At 47.4% G+C, this 17,705-nt stretch overlaps 1 protein-coding gene across 1 annotated transcript in view; it reads left to right on the top strand.

The window, feature by feature from the left end:
* The window catches only part of SDHB (succinate dehydrogenase complex iron sulfur subunit B), a 38,479-nt gene extending 27,720 nt beyond the window's left edge, over positions 1 to 10,759 (top strand). The window contains exons 3-8 of the mRNA XM_007175006.3: positions 450 to 535; positions 3,103 to 3,239; positions 3,869 to 3,985; positions 6,400 to 6,501; positions 7,781 to 7,903; positions 10,526 to 10,759. Of these exons, the coding sequence (XP_007175068.1) occupies positions 450 to 535; positions 3,103 to 3,239; positions 3,869 to 3,985; positions 6,400 to 6,501; positions 7,781 to 7,903; positions 10,526 to 10,603 (643 nt within the window). The 3' untranslated portion in view covers positions 10,604 to 10,759. The remainder of the gene's footprint in view (positions 1 to 449; positions 536 to 3,102; positions 3,240 to 3,868; positions 3,986 to 6,399; positions 6,502 to 7,780; positions 7,904 to 10,525) is intronic.
* The last annotated feature ends 6,946 nt before the right edge of the window (positions 10,760 to 17,705 follow it).

Below are 17,705 nucleotides of genomic sequence, written 5' to 3'. Positions count from 1 at the left end.
AGCTGTTAACTAAGCATATAAAGCTACTTACTATTTTTGTCCAAAAAAATAAAACTAAAATTTGAAATAAATTATTTGGGAAAACTTTTCAGGGAGCTTTAGAAGAAAAAATAAAAACTGCCAGTATATGGAAGTTGTCTCCTAACCTAAATATTTCTCTTCGTGTTTAGCTTTCCATTTCCTAGAAATGTACATGCAGTGTGGCACTTAAAATGTGTAAGAACTCTGCTGTACTTAAAATGTGTAAGAATGTGCAAAAATAAAACTATGGAAAAAATTCTGAATGTGACCTGAGAAGGCCATGGATAAGAAGAGCAGCTAATAGATGCAGCTGTCTCAGATCATATTCTGATAAAGTGTAGGGAGATTGAACTTCACATAAATACAACTGGGTCTGTTTGTTATTTTTGTGAGTTTTTTTCTTTCCTTTTCTTTTCTTTTTTTGTCAGCTGTGGTCCTATGGTGTTGGATGCTTTAATCAAGATTAAGAATGAAATTGATTCTACCTTGACCTTCCGAAGATCCTGCAGAGAAGGTAAGCATTTCCTTCCCTGTTGTTAGGCTTGGACACTTTTGTTCTGTTTCCCAAAAGAGGCCTGGGCTGGCCAGAACTGATACCAGGGGATACCTGGACGATGGCTGCAGCGCTCTGCCAGGTGACCTTGCCACAAGTCACACTTCCTTTTCTTGGGCAGAAGTGTTGGAAATTTGAACTGTGGTATAAGTTCTGGTTTCTAAGTTTGCTTCCCTTCAGGAGCTTTCACTTGCATGGTTACTGCTTCTGGCGGTCCCTGTGAGCTGCTGCACCCTTCAAGGACCAGCTCAGATATGCTAGCTGGTCACCGCGGAGCTCGTTCTTTAGGGGGGTAGTGGGGAATTTCTCGCTGGTGCTCGTGCACACTTGACACTTGTCCAACAAGGGGGACATGCGTCCCCTCCCAGCTCCCAGCATTACATGTGCACAGAGCAGGTGGTCAGTAGGAATGTTCTGGATGGAAACAGCGATTCCTACAGTGTGCTGCTGATTCCAGGCAGTGTGCATACCGACGTTCCTTAATAGCTATGTATTGATTTTATGTACTAGAAAAATATAATTACTAATGACAGTGTAACAGTGATAGAAATGATTTTTAAATATGAATTTAAGGTAAAATGAGTTGATTGAAAGTAAACTCCTAAGTAATCATTCAGATGGTTCTCAGGTGTGGGAAAAATCACACGGGGTGCTATGATGGCTAACTGATCCTGATGGCTGTGGAACACAGACTGGGCAGACTCCATTCTGCGCACTTTACGTGAGATAGACAGGTGCTGTTACCATTTACACTCAGCGTACATGTGAAGAAACTGAGGCCCAGGGAGGTTAAGGCACTTCTGAAAGGACACAGAGATGGTGAGTTGGGAGCCAGGACTCAGCCAAAGTTGTCAGATTCCAGAATTGCACTCTCAGGTGATACACTCCCTGGCCGGGCTCGGAAAACCTGGGATAAAACCAAAACAGCTGGGGCCAAGACCAAGGGCCGTGATCGAACTTTCTCCCTAAAATAACCTTCCATAAAAGAAAAAGTCATTATAGCTATTGGCCCATCGCTCTTTATCTGTGTTCTGCTGTACATCTCAAGCATTTAAAGTCCTACTTCTAAGACATCTGTTTTGATTCAGCTAATCTTACAGGATTGGATTCAATGTAGCAGATGCTAACGGGTATGGTAGTTTGGCTGAATCCTGCTGTTTAGGGAACATTCTGCTGTAATTAAGTACCAGCCTTCCCACATAAGTCCTGACAACACAGGAAATAGACGCTTTTCAGTAAGTTTCCCCATAAGACTTTTTCAGAGCCAAGAGCACAAGGTGTGGCCCATGTGGGCAAAAATTTAAAAATGAGGCAGAATGATATTAATTGCGGCTACTTTTGTTTCCCTTGTAGTTTGTGAAGAGAATTTCCAGGGGAACCTTTTTAAGAGAAGTTTCGTTGGATTTTTTTTTATTATTATTATTGTATACCATTTCTTATAAAAGCATACTGCTCTGTTGTATGCCAGGCACACATAAATGTGCTGATAATATTCGATCTCTTGGGGAACTATAGGAGTATTTGCTTAAGATGGATATTTGTGTCCTGTTATACCTTTATTAAGATTAACAGGAGGGGGAGAGAAAGTGGTAACCCAGTTCAAGTTTCACAAGTAACCACATTTCTCCGGCCTAACTACCTTCAAAAAACAGCTTCAGAAGAAGTGGTAGCAGGGGCTTAGAGTGCGTAGTCATTTGTAACTCTGAAATACCTAGGAAAGTCCATACACAGGAAATGAGTCCAGGCTAAGAAAATTCTCATTTCAGGGTCCTTGGTCAGCACCTTATTTTGCTGACTTTGGTTTGGTTTCACATTAGCTCATTCTCCTTGAAAAGTCAGTGCTAAGGCAGCTTTTGTGGGTTTCATGTCCCCAGTATAGGTTTTGTGGAGACAATAGAATGAGAGCTGTCTCTGGACAATCTGTATCCAGGCCTCAACTTGAAGATGACCAAGACAGTGTTGATTTATTTTGGGGTGTTATATCTGTTAAGAGTTTGAGTCCAGGGAATTCCCTGGCGGTCCAGTGGTTAGGACTCTGTGCTTTCACTGCCGCGGGCCTGGATTCAATCCCTGGTCAGGGAACTAAGATCCCACTAGCCTTGTGGTGTGGCCAAATAAAAAAAAAGTTTTAAAAAAATAGAGTTTGAGTTCAAATAACAGTGACTTAAAAAAAGAAAACAAAGGCTGGTTTTTCTCTCAAAATATATGAAGCAAAGAGCTAGGACTGGCATGGGCCCTCCGCGATGCCAGCAGCACCCCAGGCTCCTCTGTGCTCCAGTGCCATCCTGAGCAGATAGCTTCCAACCTCAGGGTTGCCTCCTGGTTTCACAACGTGGTTTTTGGAACTACAGCCGTTAGATCTACGTTCTAAGAAGCATGGGAAGGAGAAAAGGCAGCGGGCACCTCTGCACAGGTGTACTCCATGTCAGTGCTGCTCCTGCTGGTAGAGCAAGGACAGTCCGGAAGGGAGGATTGCAGCTGGACTGCCCGCAGCTGGGTAGGGGAGTGTTAACTGTGCTGTGTCTCAGGCATCTGCGGCTCCTGTGCCATGAACATCAATGGAGGCAACACTCTCGCTTGTACCCGAAGGATTGACACCAACCTCAACAAAGTTTCAAAAATCTACCCTCTTCCACATATGTATGTGATAAAGGATCTTGTTCCTGTGAGTTCCTGCCCGTGTGTGTGTGTCTCTCTCCCCACCTCCCCAGCACCTCCCGCCCGCTTTTTTTTTTTTTTAAGGGGGGCAGGAGGTATGTGTGTTGTGCTATAGTTCTTCAGGGCAGGCTTTTTTTCCTGTCTTGAGTTTAGTTAAGGAATTTGAATGGCAGAAGGTAAATGGCCTAGATCATCCAGCAGCTCATTTGGTGAGGATTGTTTGGGAATAACAGGGCACAGAATTTTAGACTTGGAACAGTTTCAGAAATGAAGAATTTGGCCATAACAACAAAGAATTCATGAGGCAAATATTAGTTGGGAATGCAGCCGTTCTTATGTGTTTTAATTTCTACCTCCCTATATTTGGCCACCTTCCCTTTCCCTGACTGGGTGTTTTCAAGGGCATCTGGGGAGAAAGTTTCCCAAGTGGGTGAAGGAGAAATTCCCTAACCACACTTACATGTGACCATTTCTCCTTTCGTGATCTTTGCACGTATCCATGCCAAAGGAAGAGAGTCTGACTACTGCCTGTCACAGGGCAGAAAAGAGGGCAGTGTCCCAAAAATGGGATAAGGAGGAAAGCTAAGGAGTGGTGGTGGAATCTGACCCATTTCTTCTTCTTCCTGTCAACCTCAGGATTTGAGCAACTTCTATGCCCAGTACAAGTCCATTGAGCCTTATTTAAAGAAGAAGGATGAATCCCAGGAAGGCAAGGAGCAGTATCTGCAGTCCATAGAAGATCGTGAGAAACTGGTCATTAGTCCCTGTTCATTGTCTTGACTTGAGGAATTTTGTTGCAAAGATGTTTGCCAGGAAGTGGGGCTTAGGGGCAGAGGGGATGGGGGGTGCACAGCATGAGATGATGCAGACCATTCAGCGTCTTCTGGAAAGGAACTTCAGAACCATCTGTCTAAGGGTTGGACACCCATCCTTTCGGGGCCGGGTGGGTAGTGAGAACCTATGAAGGGCCCAAAGAGGACCAAGGCCCTGGAGTGCTCTGCCTAGAGGGGCTCACTGCTGCCATGTTGCCGGATATTTGTCTTTTTCAAAAGAAACCAGTATGTAGATCGCCAGGTCTTGAAAAGTTGACAGCTAAATCAGAGTTACTCTTTAACCCTGTGGGCAAATAAAACACATGCCGGCTGTTTGCAGTCCTGCTGCCACCACCCTGTTTGCACATGGGAGTGAGAGAAGCGATAGCAAAACTGGAACTAGAACTTTGTGCTTTCCTGACACCACACGTCTAGTGACGCGGTGTGGGCTTGTGACAGGCCCACTTACTCTTGGAGTTGCTACCCTGGGTACAGGCTATGAAGTCTCTGAAAGTGAAGGGGTTATTAGCAAGCTTGTAGTCTCTTTCTCGTGTACACTTCTACCTCCTCTAAGAAGGAGGCACGCACACTCACTCCCTGCACACTTGGTGTCCTTTGGAGAGGAAGAAGTGGGAAGGGGACCAGATGGAGATAGGTCCCAACATCATGCCTGCACGAGGGAAGGACTCGTGCTGTCTCGGTCACCACTTCATTCGTTTACATGACAGTCCGTGAGCAGACTGAGCGCACCTCAAGGGCAGGGGCTGTGTCTTATACCCTTTCTGGATCCCAGGATCCTGGCATGTGCTATCTTATCAACAAATATGAGTTGTGTGAATGAATAAATGAATTCTGCCTTTTAGGTCTGGGGGAACATTTAGCCCCTCTCCTCTTCCCCATAAAATATTAAGAAAGGAAGGTCCTGGTAAGAATGCCCAGCTCTGTCGTCATCGAGATGTTGAGGGTCAGCATGGTGATGTTGTAATTCAGAGCAAGCAGAGCTGCCTTCTCTTCCAAGAGTTTCTTGTTCTCAGGACATAGCTCTGCCCCAGTTTCTAACTCCAGGGAGTCTGACGCATCCCAGGGTCCAGGTTGGAACTGGCCACCCTGGCCCAGCTTTCCTCAGGTAGGAAAGCTTGTAGCTTATAAACATCTCCTTGATGTACTATTTTTAGGGATTGGAGGGTTCCCCTGAGCATGTTTTCTAGGTAGTCAAAATTCACTCATTTAAAATAAATACCAAACATTTGCTTATTTAGCATTTTTCACTTCTTCCAATTAATATTGCTGAACCTAACTTTTTTTCGTGATTTTAAAAGCCATAATGCTCACTATAGGTAATTGGAAAAGAGAACTAATTTTCAAATAATCTATAATTCCACCACCCAAAGGTAATCTCTATCGACAACTACCCTTTTATAAGTAAAGAATATGACTATCGTGAAGGCTCTTAATCCTGTGACCTTATGCTTTCTAGACAGTGGGGCCAGTTTACACTCTCACCAGCTGCCTGAACAGAACATAATTTTTGTTGAAGACTCGTGGTTACAATCATGACCATCAACTCTGTGTCATCTGTTTTCAGCTGTCACTTCAGATGTCAGCGTCCCCTCCTGTTTTGCCACTTTTAATCAGTTTCTGTTGTTCCCCAAATCAGAAAGTCCAGTTAGAACTGGTTGGGCATGTTGAGTCAGTGTGGCAGTGTTAGAGGAGGGATTCCAGAGTCAGGCCGCCTGGGGGCCCATCCCAGCTCTGCTGTTTGCAGCTGTGTGACCCTCGGCAAGTGACCTAACTTGTCTGAGCCTCAGTTCCTTACCTGTAAAATGGGAATCTAATAGCACTCACCCCAGGATTATTGTGACAATCAAATGAGGTAGTCAGTAAGGCACATGGTACTCAGTGCTGGTTGGCTGTTTAGGATGATGTTGATCTTCCTATCGAAAACTTGAGGTGTCTGCTGAGCCAGGGCAGAGACTGGTGTAGACGCTAGATGCCTCAGCACTCAGGGCCTTTTTAATTGCTGCTAGACTGCATGCAAGGTGGTAAGTTCTTCCCATGTTTTTGTTTTTGTTTTTTTTTAAGATAAGTGAGGAGTTATTTATTAAAGGATGAGTACACTGTACTTGGACTTAAGAACTCTGGGCTCTAATCCAGCAAATGTCTAAATTTCAATTCCAAGATCTTTTTTATGAATCTGATAAATCTCTGCAAACCACTCCTAGGATTTTGCCAAGAAAACTCACGTGCGAATAGGCACTTTGTTCGTGCACCGACCCCAGACCTCACATTTAATCAGCTCAGGACACGACCATCTCTTCCATGGTGGACTCCTGATTGCCCTTTCTCCCCACACAGGACGGGCTCTATGAGTGCATTCTCTGCGCCTGCTGCAGTACCAGCTGCCCGAGCTACTGGTGGAATGGAGACAAGTACTTGGGACCTGCGGTTCTTATGCAGGTAAGGTGCTCCTTCATTACTGTAAGAGAAATGGAAACCAGATGTTCTGAGGGGTGATGGCTTCCTTCTTTGGCATCCATTACCAATGGTATTTGGTTGCATCACCTTCACTTGGCTTTCAGTAAATCTGGGGCTTCATTTGCAAAATGCCTTCATTTAGTGTGGTGAGGGTCATGCCAAGGGACGGTGGCTGCGGGTTGGCACACCATGCCTTGCAGATGTTTCAGATGTTTCCCTGTGCTGCTGGCTCTTCCCTGCCCACTTGCCCGCTTTCCCCGGACTGCGTCCGTCAGAAGGCTCCCCATCTCCCTCTCAGGGGATTTTTACCGTGGAAGCGGGAGAGAGAAATTTCGTTGAGGAGCAGTTACCCAGCTGCAAGGTTGGAAATTGTTTCCAGGCTGGTGAAGGCCTGCAGTACTGGGCTTAGGGGTTGCTTGGAAAAAAAGTAGTATTGTTTTTCATTGTCTTTCACTATATGTGTAGTTCACTGCAGACAGAGTCACTGTCATTGTTCGCAGAAAGCTCATACTTTTTAGATTTGTGGTCAGTGCTTTTCATAGACTCTGAAGCAACTCAAAAAAAAACAACTTCTTGTTTCTCATTTTCCCACAAAAAGAGAAGTTCTGTGGTTGTGTGACCAGTTAGCAGCTGTACTGATTGATTCCTGGCCAAATTAAAGATCGAGTAATGAGGTACATTTGTAGCTGGCGCTTGTACCAGTGATCTGAGTTGTTGGGAAATGTAAAAGTGGTGTCGGTAACACTGCTGGAGCCAGCCCGGTGATCAGGAGCTTAATCAGCTTTCAGCTGGCTGATCTCAGGCTTCTGCGACGGATACGCTAATCAAAAGAATCAATAAGTAGAACAGATATTCTCTCTGTGCAGGTCTGTTATCAGTTCACTCAAAGGCAGTGGGTAGGTGCTCTGAAGGCAGTGAAAGAGAGTCAAGGATACCGCCCCTGCCTTCACTCATTCATGATCTAGGGAGGAAGCTAATGAGCAACACGAAATCAGTAGAAGACCATGCCTGATGGTATATAATTAAGCGACCAGGTGCATGTGGTTCAAAAGTTGGTGGGGCTCATTAGTCAAGGTGATCAAGAGATGTTACAAAAGAGTTGGGAGGCTTTCCTTGAAAGATGGCAAGAAGTAAAGTGTGGAGATGGCCTCCAAGCTGAGAATTCCTGTTCCTCTGCGCGCCTGGAGCTTTGAGTTGACCCAGAGCGCTGCTCTGGCCAGTTAAGGTGACAGCTCAGCCCACCAGTCCCCGGTTCCCCCAGGCCTATCGCTGGATGATCGACTCCAGAGACGACTTCACAGAGGAGCGCCTGGCCAAGCTGCAGGACCCGTTCTCTCTGTACCGCTGCCACACCATCATGAACTGCACGAATACCTGTCCCAAGGTACGCGGGCTGTGGCGCCCCGCGCGGCCCAGCGCTGCCGTGTGCTCGTGAGGAGGCAGCGGGCGGGGAGCAGAGCGCTCTCTCCCCTCCGTGTGAGCCTGCGGGTGTTGGCGCTTCGTTGCGGGGCACAGGCTCACTCAGGCCCCCTTGAGAAGGGTTTCCAAGTCGGGTTCACACGGGCCTGGTGGGAGTCAAGGATGCCACGAGGACCCATGAACAGGAACCTGGGTTTGCCCTGACTTTGTGGGAAGCACGGGGGGAAAGCCGTCTGGGCACAGGCAGCTGTGAGGGCTACGTTCCCTCTCGGGCCCCAAGGTCTCTGTGTGGCAACATGGCTGCCGGTCCGCTCGGCTCCCTGGCAGCCAGCCTGTGCTTTCTCCTCTGCGTGTCTTTCCTCAGTCTCGGAGCTCCTGCTTGCTTAGCTTTCACTCCCTCTTCCTGTTCATACTTCCTGCTTCCTGTTCATACTCGCCCTGCCTGCGGCTTCAGCATCTGCCTGGCTTCTCGCCGCATTTCTCAGCTCACATTCCTCGGAGGGAGTCTCCTTGGCCCAGCTTAGCTTTCCACGGCGCAGCCCACGTCAGAGCTGGCCGGCCAGCTACCGTCAGGTGCCAGCCCTGGTCCCGTCAGTGGGCGGGGAGCGGCCAGAGCTGCCCTTCGAGCAGAGACCGTGGGCAGAGCAATTTCATTTTAAAGGTGCAGTGAGTAAGCAGGCAGCGAGATGGAAAACTCTAGCACGACCAGTTAGCAGCTTAAAAAAGAAAGAAAGAAAGAAAAGGCAGCACATCTTAACAAACATGAAATCCAGACTGGGTAATTCCACAGTGTTTCAAGGTCCCCCCCCCTTCCCCTGCCAGAGTGCTTCTCATGTGACATCGGCATTGGGGTGGGCCACGGGGCCTGGTGGGGTCCCGAACAGTGCGGGAGAGCTCAGGCTCTGCATCCTGCTGCCTGCATTTCTACCCAGCTCTGCTCAGCGAGCCTTGTGGCTTCTGAGGCCACTTATGCCACTGAAGTGCTTAGGACAGTGCCTGGCGCATAGTAAGCACTTAATGGGACCTTCTGTTATTTAGCAAAACAAACGGGTTCTGGGCCCGTTTGAGCCGGTCAGTCAGAAGACAGCCTCTCCAAGGCTGGGGCCTGGCTTGTGTATTCCTTCAAAAGCTCCGCAGAGGATCCTGCGGTGCGCTCCTAGGCGTGAATGTTTGCATCGCAGAGGACAGCAGACAGACCAGACAACCAAGGACAGACTTCTCTGTCCTGCCCTCCCCTTCAGTAAAGCAGGGATGGACACTGGGGCTGTGAAGCTAGACATAGGCTCAGATTGTTTGAACTAGAAGGGACCTCAAAAATCGTCAAGTGCAGCCCCTTTTACAGGTGGGGAAGCTGAGCCCATGAGCGGGAGTTGGGGGTGGGGGCATCTTGCCAAGGTCACTCTCAGGTTGGGGGCAGGGCAGGCCTAGAAGCGGGCCACCCGCCTCCCAGTGCCTCCTTCCCGCGCTGGGACTGGGTACAGTCTGGTTGCTGACTCTAAATTCCTTTTGATGCGGCAGGTACGTACACGGCTCAGCGTTCAAAAGGAAATACTGTGGAGGGCCTTCCTCCTGCCCCAGCCCCAGCCCCCTCCCTGGTGGTGTTATCAGCTTCCTGTGTGTCCTTCCAGGGATAGTTTGTGCTACACGCAAATGTTCCACGTGTCCTTTGTCACGGTGTCTGCCTTTTCTCACTTAACACATTTCGGGGTTCCTTCCATATCAGTGTTTTAAAGAGTGTTTTCTCTTTCCCTTTCTGTCTCTCTGAAGATCTCTTTTCTTTTTCTTTCTTTCCACACTTTAATTTCAGAGTTAAAGTTGTCCTTCTAAAATGAGGGGACCCAGGACTTCCCTGGCGGTCCAGTGGTTAAGACTCCACGCTTCCACTGCAGGGGGGCACGGGAACTAAGATTCCGCATGCCGCTCAGCGCAGAGCCACATAAAATAAATTAATTAGTTAAATTAAATTGAACGAGGGGACCCTTCACTAGCCTCAGATGAGTACTTGTCTAATTTTACCAAATATTTGGTGATCTCACTTCCTGCTTCTACGAGACTGGCCCCCACTGGGTTTAATTGCCATACCTCGTGCAGGACAGATGTACAGCTGTGAGGCCAACTGCAGCTAATCCAGTGTTGTGGGCCACTTAACCAGTGGTGCTTAGGAAGGTTAACAGAGGCTCCTTTCTCCCACATACCTTTGAGGGCTTGCAGATGCAGATTTCTGGTGATGATGATTGAATGATAATGGTAATGATGTGAAACCTTCAGAGATAACTGGCTGATTTTGACACTGTAGTCGTAGAAGAGATGACTCTTCCCTGGGCTCGTTGACCTGCCACAGTGAGCCTCAGCAGCAGGAATTCAGTGAGACAGGGCTCCTGCCAGAGAGAGCTGGCCGTTTTCAAACGTCTAAGAGTGGAAACAGAAGAGAGCTCTTAGCCCAAACCCCTGGGTATTAAAGGACTTGATTTGTAATCACCGTGCTTTGACCAGCTAGGTCAGGAGGTCCTGGGTCGCCCAAGGTCATGGGGTTCTTCCATTCAGTTTCACTTACCATTTGGTATTGATTCTCTTCTCTTTTTTCAAGGGGCTGAATCCAGGGAAAGCTATTGCTGAAATCAAGAAAATGATGGCAACCTATAAGGAAAAGAAAGTTTCAGCTTAAGTGTTCCCATGCTAAACATGACTGTAACCAGCTCAGCTGAATGTAATTTGTATCTAATCTGAGTTCCTTCAAAGGCCTCGATTTCCCACAAATACAGCATGTATAATAAAAATTTTAATAAATAAATAAATATTATTCTACTTAATTAACAAAAAAGCAAGCCTGTTCCTTGTACTTGCTGCAGTGGGATGTGAAGGTGCCAGAAGGAGGAGTCCTTGTCCTTGAAGAGGGGGCCAGGGCTCCAGAACTGAGCCACCATTGGGGGTGGCTACGATGGGGACAAGCATAGAATTGGTGTCACGCAGGACCTGGGGCTTGTTCCCAGCTTTGCCGTTCACCAGCTGGACGACACTGGGCAAGTCCCTTCTCTTTGCTACTCCATTTGCCCATCTGTAAAATGGGATTCCTAGCTGTGCCACCCTCAGCCACCTGGTGTGAGGACGCCTGCACTTCTGGGCGCTCGGTAAACAGCGGCTCGTCATTCATTATACGGCATCCCAGTTTCTACAGCTTTCAGTATTAGAATTACTTCAAACCAAATCTTGGTAAGTCTTTTTCTGTCTCATTGAGGCCAGGTTACAGATACTTCCAGCACAGCTATAAACTCCAGTTAGTTCCACAGATGACCTCCAGAGACCTCGCACGGGAAGCATGAATTCCCACCACTGCTGCCTTGGCTCTGACACTTACTACAAAAGCGGTAACATTGAAAAAGCAAACAGTGTAAAAGTTTGTCAAGTTAAAAATGGAAACCCCTCAAACTCCCCAAGTTTCACATCCCCTGTTGACAGTTCACACATTTCCTCCAGACCTTTATGTCATTACAATGCACAGCATATGTAAAGTTTTTTTTTCCCTTCAAAAATAAGGTACAAAATATTGATATTAGCAACTTTCTATTTTGTCTTTTTTTTTTCACTGTGGTAAAATACACACAAAATTTACCACCGCAGCCATTTTTCAATGGAGATTTCAGTGGTATTAAGTACATTCACGTTATCATACAACCCTCACTCCAGTCTATCTCCAGAGCTTTTTTCATCTTGCAAAACTCAAATTCTGCCCAGTAAACACTAACTCCCCATTTCTTCTCCTCTAGCCTCTAGCCACCATACTTCTACTTTCTATTTCTGTGACTTTGACTACTCTATCTCATATAAGTGGAATTATATGGTATTTGTCTTTTTTGTAACACCTTTCACTTAGCATAAAGTTCTCAAGGTTCATCCCTGTTGCAGCACGTGTCAGAATTCCCTTTTTAAGGCTGAATAATATTCCATTGTATGTACGTGTCATATTTTGTTTATCCATTGATCCATTAATGGACATTTCGGTTGCTTCCATGTTTTAGCTGTTGTGAATAACAGCAGCTTTCTACTTTTACCCCACGATATACAAGGGCCTCTGGTGCTACTAAAGATCTACCTGTGTGTGTGTGAATTTTCAACCTTAGCTTTTTTAACCACTGGTTTCTTGCTCTGTGGCGTAGATGCACCATTACTTATTTACCCATTTCCCCTGTTAACGCACATTCGGGTGGACCCTATTTTCACTCTTAGGAATACTCCAAGGCTGTTTTTAAGTTGTAGCATTGAGATCATCCTAGAAACAGGCTTCTTGTGTCAGGAGGCTAAGAAAAACATCTGACTCACCAAGAATGAATCTTAATGAGCATTTCTGGCTTGAAAAGGGGATGGTTCAAAAGCACTAGTGTCTGGCATTGTGAGAGGTGAGGTGCCGGGGGTAAAGATGAACAAGATTTGTCCCCTCCCACCTAGGAGCCAAGTTCACCAAAAAAAAAGGAACCAACATTAAATTATTAGAAATTTAGAGAACACAGTCTTTGCTCTTATGTTAGCATCTCAAAATTCTCGGCCACCTCAGTAAGACCACACAGTACACAGTCCTCAGATGTTAAAGCTCCAGATTCGGAAGTGAGAACTGAAAAACCCTCAGGGAGCCCTCCATACCCGGGCTGGGAGGGCAGTAGGGCGAAATCTGCCTTCCAGGTCTATTCACACCTAATTGGTTTCAGACAGCCCCGCTGAAGGTCGCATTCCTTGGATTCATGGGTAATTTGACTTTGCTTCTAATCACTAGACCTGTAGGGAGAAAGATGGGTTTTTTTCTCATGACTAATTTAATGGCTTGTAAAGATGAGTTCTGCACCAGCCAGCTTCTGATGAGAGGCTGGGGAGTTGCCACTTCAAATCAGCTTCATCAGACGTCAAGTTTGCAACTGTAGGTCACTCACCCCATTTAAACTCGAGCTAAATTAGAATATGTTATCAACTGATAGTTTAGCTTACTGCTTATTTAATCTTTCATTGGATTGCAGGCAAATGTTCTATTTCAAGTCACAAAGACTTTCCTAATAAAACTGCAGGCTTGAGCAGAGAAAGACAGTGTTTTGTCCTTTATGCTACTTCTGTTCTCTGATATTGTCCAGACAATGTGCTTTCACTCACAAAAATCATCCTGTGGAATGCTTCAAGTTTCTCTAGGGCTGAAGCCAGCCATCCCTTCTTACCCGGTGTTTGTGCAAGTTGTTGAACCTCTGAGCCTCTATTTTCACATCTGTAAAGTGGGAATTAAGAGCATTTACCTCTCAGAATTGTGGGTAAAGTCTACATAAGAATAAATGTGAGGGGCTTCCCTGGTGGCGCAGTGGTTGAGAATCTACCTGCTAATGCAGGGGACACGGGTTCGAGCCCTGGTCTGGGAAGATCCCACATGCCACGGAGCAGCTGGGCCCGTGAGCCACAATTGCTGAGCCTGCGCGTCTGGAGCCTGTGCCCCGCGACGGGAGGGGCCGCGATAGAGAAAGGCCCGCGCACCGCGATGAAGAGCGGTCCCCGCACCGCGATGAAGAGTGGCCCCCGCTTGCCGCAACTGGAGAAAGCCCTCGCACGAACCGAAGACCCAACACAGCCAAAAAAATAAATAAATAAATAAATAAATAAATAAGAAAATCCTTTGAAAAAAAAAAAAAAAAAGAATAAATGTGAGTTCTCACCAAAAAGAAAAAAAAAAAGTAAATATGTGAGGTGTGGATGTCTTAATTGATGAGGGAAAATCCCTTCACAATGTATATAGATATATCAAATCATCACATCACACACTTTTTTTTTTTTTTTTTTTGGCTGCATTGGGTCTTCATAGCTGTGTGCGGGCTTTCTTTAGTTGCAGCGAGTGGGGGCTTCTCATTGCGGTGGCTTCTCTTGTTGTGGAGCATGGGCTGTAGGCGTGCGGGCTTCAGTAGTTGTGGCTCGCCGGCTCTAGAGCGCAGGCTCAGTAGTTGTGGCACGTGGGCTTAGTTGCTCCTCGGTATGTGGGATCTTCCCGGACCAGGGCTCGAACCCGTGTCCCCTGTATTGGTAGGTGGATTCTTAACCACTTCGCCACCAGGGAAGTCCACATCATACCCTTTAAATATCTTACGATGTTGTCAATTATACTTAAGCTAAAAAAAAAAAACTTTAAAAATAAATTCTTAACATATATGAGTTTAAAAAATAATAATAATAAATGTGAAAAGCATCTAGCTTGCAGTTGAGCAAATGCTCCATAAACTCAATTTAACTGATTTGTCTCAAATACCTACTGTGTGGAAGGCTGAATCCTACTACAAAGGTGATTAATTCCCTGGGAATTCACTGGAGGTCCAGTGGTTAAGACTCCATGCTTTCACTGCTGAGGGCCCGGGTTCAATCCCTGGTCAGGGAACTAAGATCCCACAAGCCACGCAGCACAGCCAGGAAAAAAGAAAAAAGGTGATTAATTCCCAGCTCTCTGGACTTGAAAATTGGTGTATTTCCAACACAGCTGGCCAGAGTTAGAGACCTCCTGTTCAGAGGATGGATTATCTGTGCAAGACTAAAAATGCTCATTTCTCGTCTCCCACATCACACTGACTGCTGGGTGCCAGAGGGTGTGCTGCTGACTCCCAACACTCAAATTCTCTTCCAGCCTCCTCCTTGCCCGGGAAACTATATACAACACAGACTGCTGAAACTGCACCTTATGTGTCTAGACAGCCATAATCTTGTCATGGGGTTTGTCACTAGGTGAGAAAATCCCTTTTGTTGCAAAAATCTAGTGAAACTAGAGAAACTGAGAAGTTTGGCAATGCTCTAGAATAAACCAGTACAAATTAGTGAATTCTCCAGCTTTTTGCCACTCGGACTGTTACCCGAAAACTGGGTTTACCTCTTGGTAGGTGTCGAGGCAAAAGACACAACCAAGCCAAAGATCAGGAGAGGGAAGGATTTATTCTTTGCAGCAAGTAAGGAGAACACTGGGATCTCTCCCAAAGCAGTGTCTCCCCAACAGCAAAATTGGGGAAGTTTTAAGCTAAGGGTACATACCTATTCATAAAGGGGCTTGGGCGGTCGACGGAGTCCAAGCTTTAGTTGATTGAAGTCACGAGGGTCAGAAAAGGTCAACATCATCATCCCTCAGGTTCCAGTTGATCTGGTGGTTGAGCATTTCAGGCTAATCTTCACCACTGAAACAGAACTGGGAGTCTTTACAACTGAATCTTTGCTATTGTTACTTCTCTTGCCTGATAACAGTCGTCTATTCTTTTGTTCCCTTAAGATCATTAATTACTGAGACCTGTTCTAGGGCAAGCATTGTGGCCAGGCTTAGATCACAAAAGACGGCTTCTCTTATGTCAAGAAAGCCGTGCCTGGTTTTCTTTCTCCGGGTTCTCCCTACCCTACCTGGTTGCAGGACCAGGCATATTATGTCCTTCCTGTGGGCCCCCAAGGGAGCAACAGCCCCAGAAGGGAATCTCCTCCATGGGTCCTAGCCCACAGATGACTGCAGCCCAGCCCGCAGACCGCCCAGATGACCACAGGGAGAGCCGCTTCCCCAAAGGTAACCCTGGGCAGAGGCGAGGCCTCCCACATCCTCTGTGGTTTGGAAGGAAGCTTCCTCTGGTCTCCTGCCCCATGAAGACCATGGACCAAGCGGCAGGTGCGGCTCCTTCCCAGATGGCTCAGAGGATGGAGTCTCTTAAATGCCAAGTAGCAATATGGAGAATGAGGGACCAATCTTGCGACGCAGTCCCCAAGCCCCCTGCTTTTATGAAGCTTCTAGCCCAGCACCAGGATCTCAAGAAAGCAACCGGCCTCTGCCAAGTTCCTGCTACCCCATTTCATCTTTCCAGCAGCTTTCATTTCACAGATGAAGAGAGAGGTTCAGAGAGGGAAAGTGACTTTTTAAAGCTCACACAGCTAGACAGCAACTGATGCACATCCAAACCCAGGTCTCTCTGGTGCCAGAGCCCAGCCCCTTGCCACTGTACCACACTGCCTCTTGGCAAGGCCATCTGAGCAAGTCATTTATACAAACCTAGCCATCCTGCCTGCCATGGAAATCAGGGTTCCCCTGGTTAAGCGGTCTGCCAGACATCCAGCTAAGCCCTGGGGGAGGAAACAGGGGCTCTGAGAAGTTCAGTAGGCTACCCTCACTGAGGCATCAGCAGAAGAAACAGGTCTTCTCAGCTGAACTGAGTGAAGCCAGCCCCATCCCCCAGGTGGTCAACCTGCTCCACCAGCAGCCTGCCCCAGCTGAGCGAATGGCTCCACCACCCGCTACCTTCTCAGACCAAAACCCAGGGAGGAGAGGCATCTTTGATTCCATTCCTATACCTCCACCTCCCATGCATCAGCACGTCCTGCCGATATGCACCCCTTTATCAAGTGTATGTATTGAGTTCTTGGTATGGATCAGATACTGTCAAGGCCTTCCCTGCTTCCCCTCTGGAGTCTCTCCCCCACCATTACTCTCCATCACAGCTCTGTCTCCTTCCAGCCCTTTCCATCACAGGTTACTTTGGAGTTTTCCTCTGCTGGCCTTTGGCTGCTCCCCATGTCTGTTTGTTCACCTTCCCGTTCCTAGCTCCTAGAACAGTGCCCGGCACTGCAGAAATTCATACTGGATACATGATGATGTCTCAAGCCCAGTCCTAGCCTTGGCCCTAATGTGATCCTTCCCTGGTTTGCCCCAGAGCCTGGGGTCTCTGATCCTTTGGAGATCCTTAGTCCAGAAGCCATCAACCCCAGGGTCAGGGGACACCTTGTCTGTGCCTGTCGCTATGAGGTAATGTGATAACACTGCATACAAACACGAGGTCTTGGTGCCCTTCAGGGGCTTCCTTGTTCCCACCTGTGCAGGCTTGTCTGTGGTCATGTTGTGAGGCTTCTGAGAAGGGGGTTATGCCTCGGCTGTTTCTGTGGCATTTTAGAGGCCCTCCGTGCATCACTGCAGTGCCTCCCTGTGTCCACACATATCCCTGTGACACGTATCTGAGCCTGTGAGTCTCTGGGCAGGTGTTATCTTCTTTCTTTGACATTTATGCAGCAGAGCCAGGCACTGTCCCAAGTGCTTTACCTGCTTTTTCTCTTGTGGGACTCACAACAATCTATCAAGCAGGTATTGCTAATGTCATCGTCCTCCTATAGGTTAAGAAATGAAGCCCAGAGAGGTTAAGTGGCTTGCCCAAGTTCACAGAGCCTACAAGAGACGGACCAGCTTGAATCAGCCATGCATTGTACTTAACGGCGGGGGTGGGGGCTTGTCTTACCTGTTTCTAAGTGTCACACTACTGGGTATGTGTGCATTGTCTCTAAGTATCACCTCTGTGTGTGAATCTGTGTCGTGTCTGTGTCCTGGGAGTCTAGCCTCTGTATGTGTGTATCTATGTGTGTGTCCGAGGTTGTTGTGTACCTGTGTGTTTGTGTACCAAAGCTGTCCTGTTTCCCTGAGTGTCCTGCTTTTGTGTGCGTGTCTGAGAATTGTGTATCTCTGGGTCACAACTCTCTATGTGAATCTGTGAGGAGTGGGAGGGGCGTTGTGTACTTGTGTTTGTGCATCTAAGGGCTATTTCTCTGAGTGTGTGTCTATGTGTGTCTGAGGGCTGTCCTGTCGGATTCCCTGAGTGTCCTCCACTCTACGTGTCGGTCTCTCCCAGGGCTGTCGCGTCTGTCTCTCGGCACCCCGCCCCTGCGTGCGCGTTGGGAGAGACCTCGGACTACAAATCCCGGCAGACCCCGCGGCGCGCGGGCGGACGCGGGGCCGCAGAGGGCGGGGCGGG

The sequence above is a fragment of the Balaenoptera acutorostrata genome, chromosome 1 (genome assembly GCF_949987535.1).
Source record: "Balaenoptera acutorostrata chromosome 1, mBalAcu1.1, whole genome shotgun sequence".
Lineage (NCBI taxonomy): Eukaryota > Metazoa > Chordata > Mammalia > Artiodactyla > Balaenopteridae > Balaenoptera > Balaenoptera acutorostrata.
The sequence above is the reverse complement of the archived record's forward strand: the minus strand, read 5'-3'. Positions and strand labels throughout refer to the sequence as shown.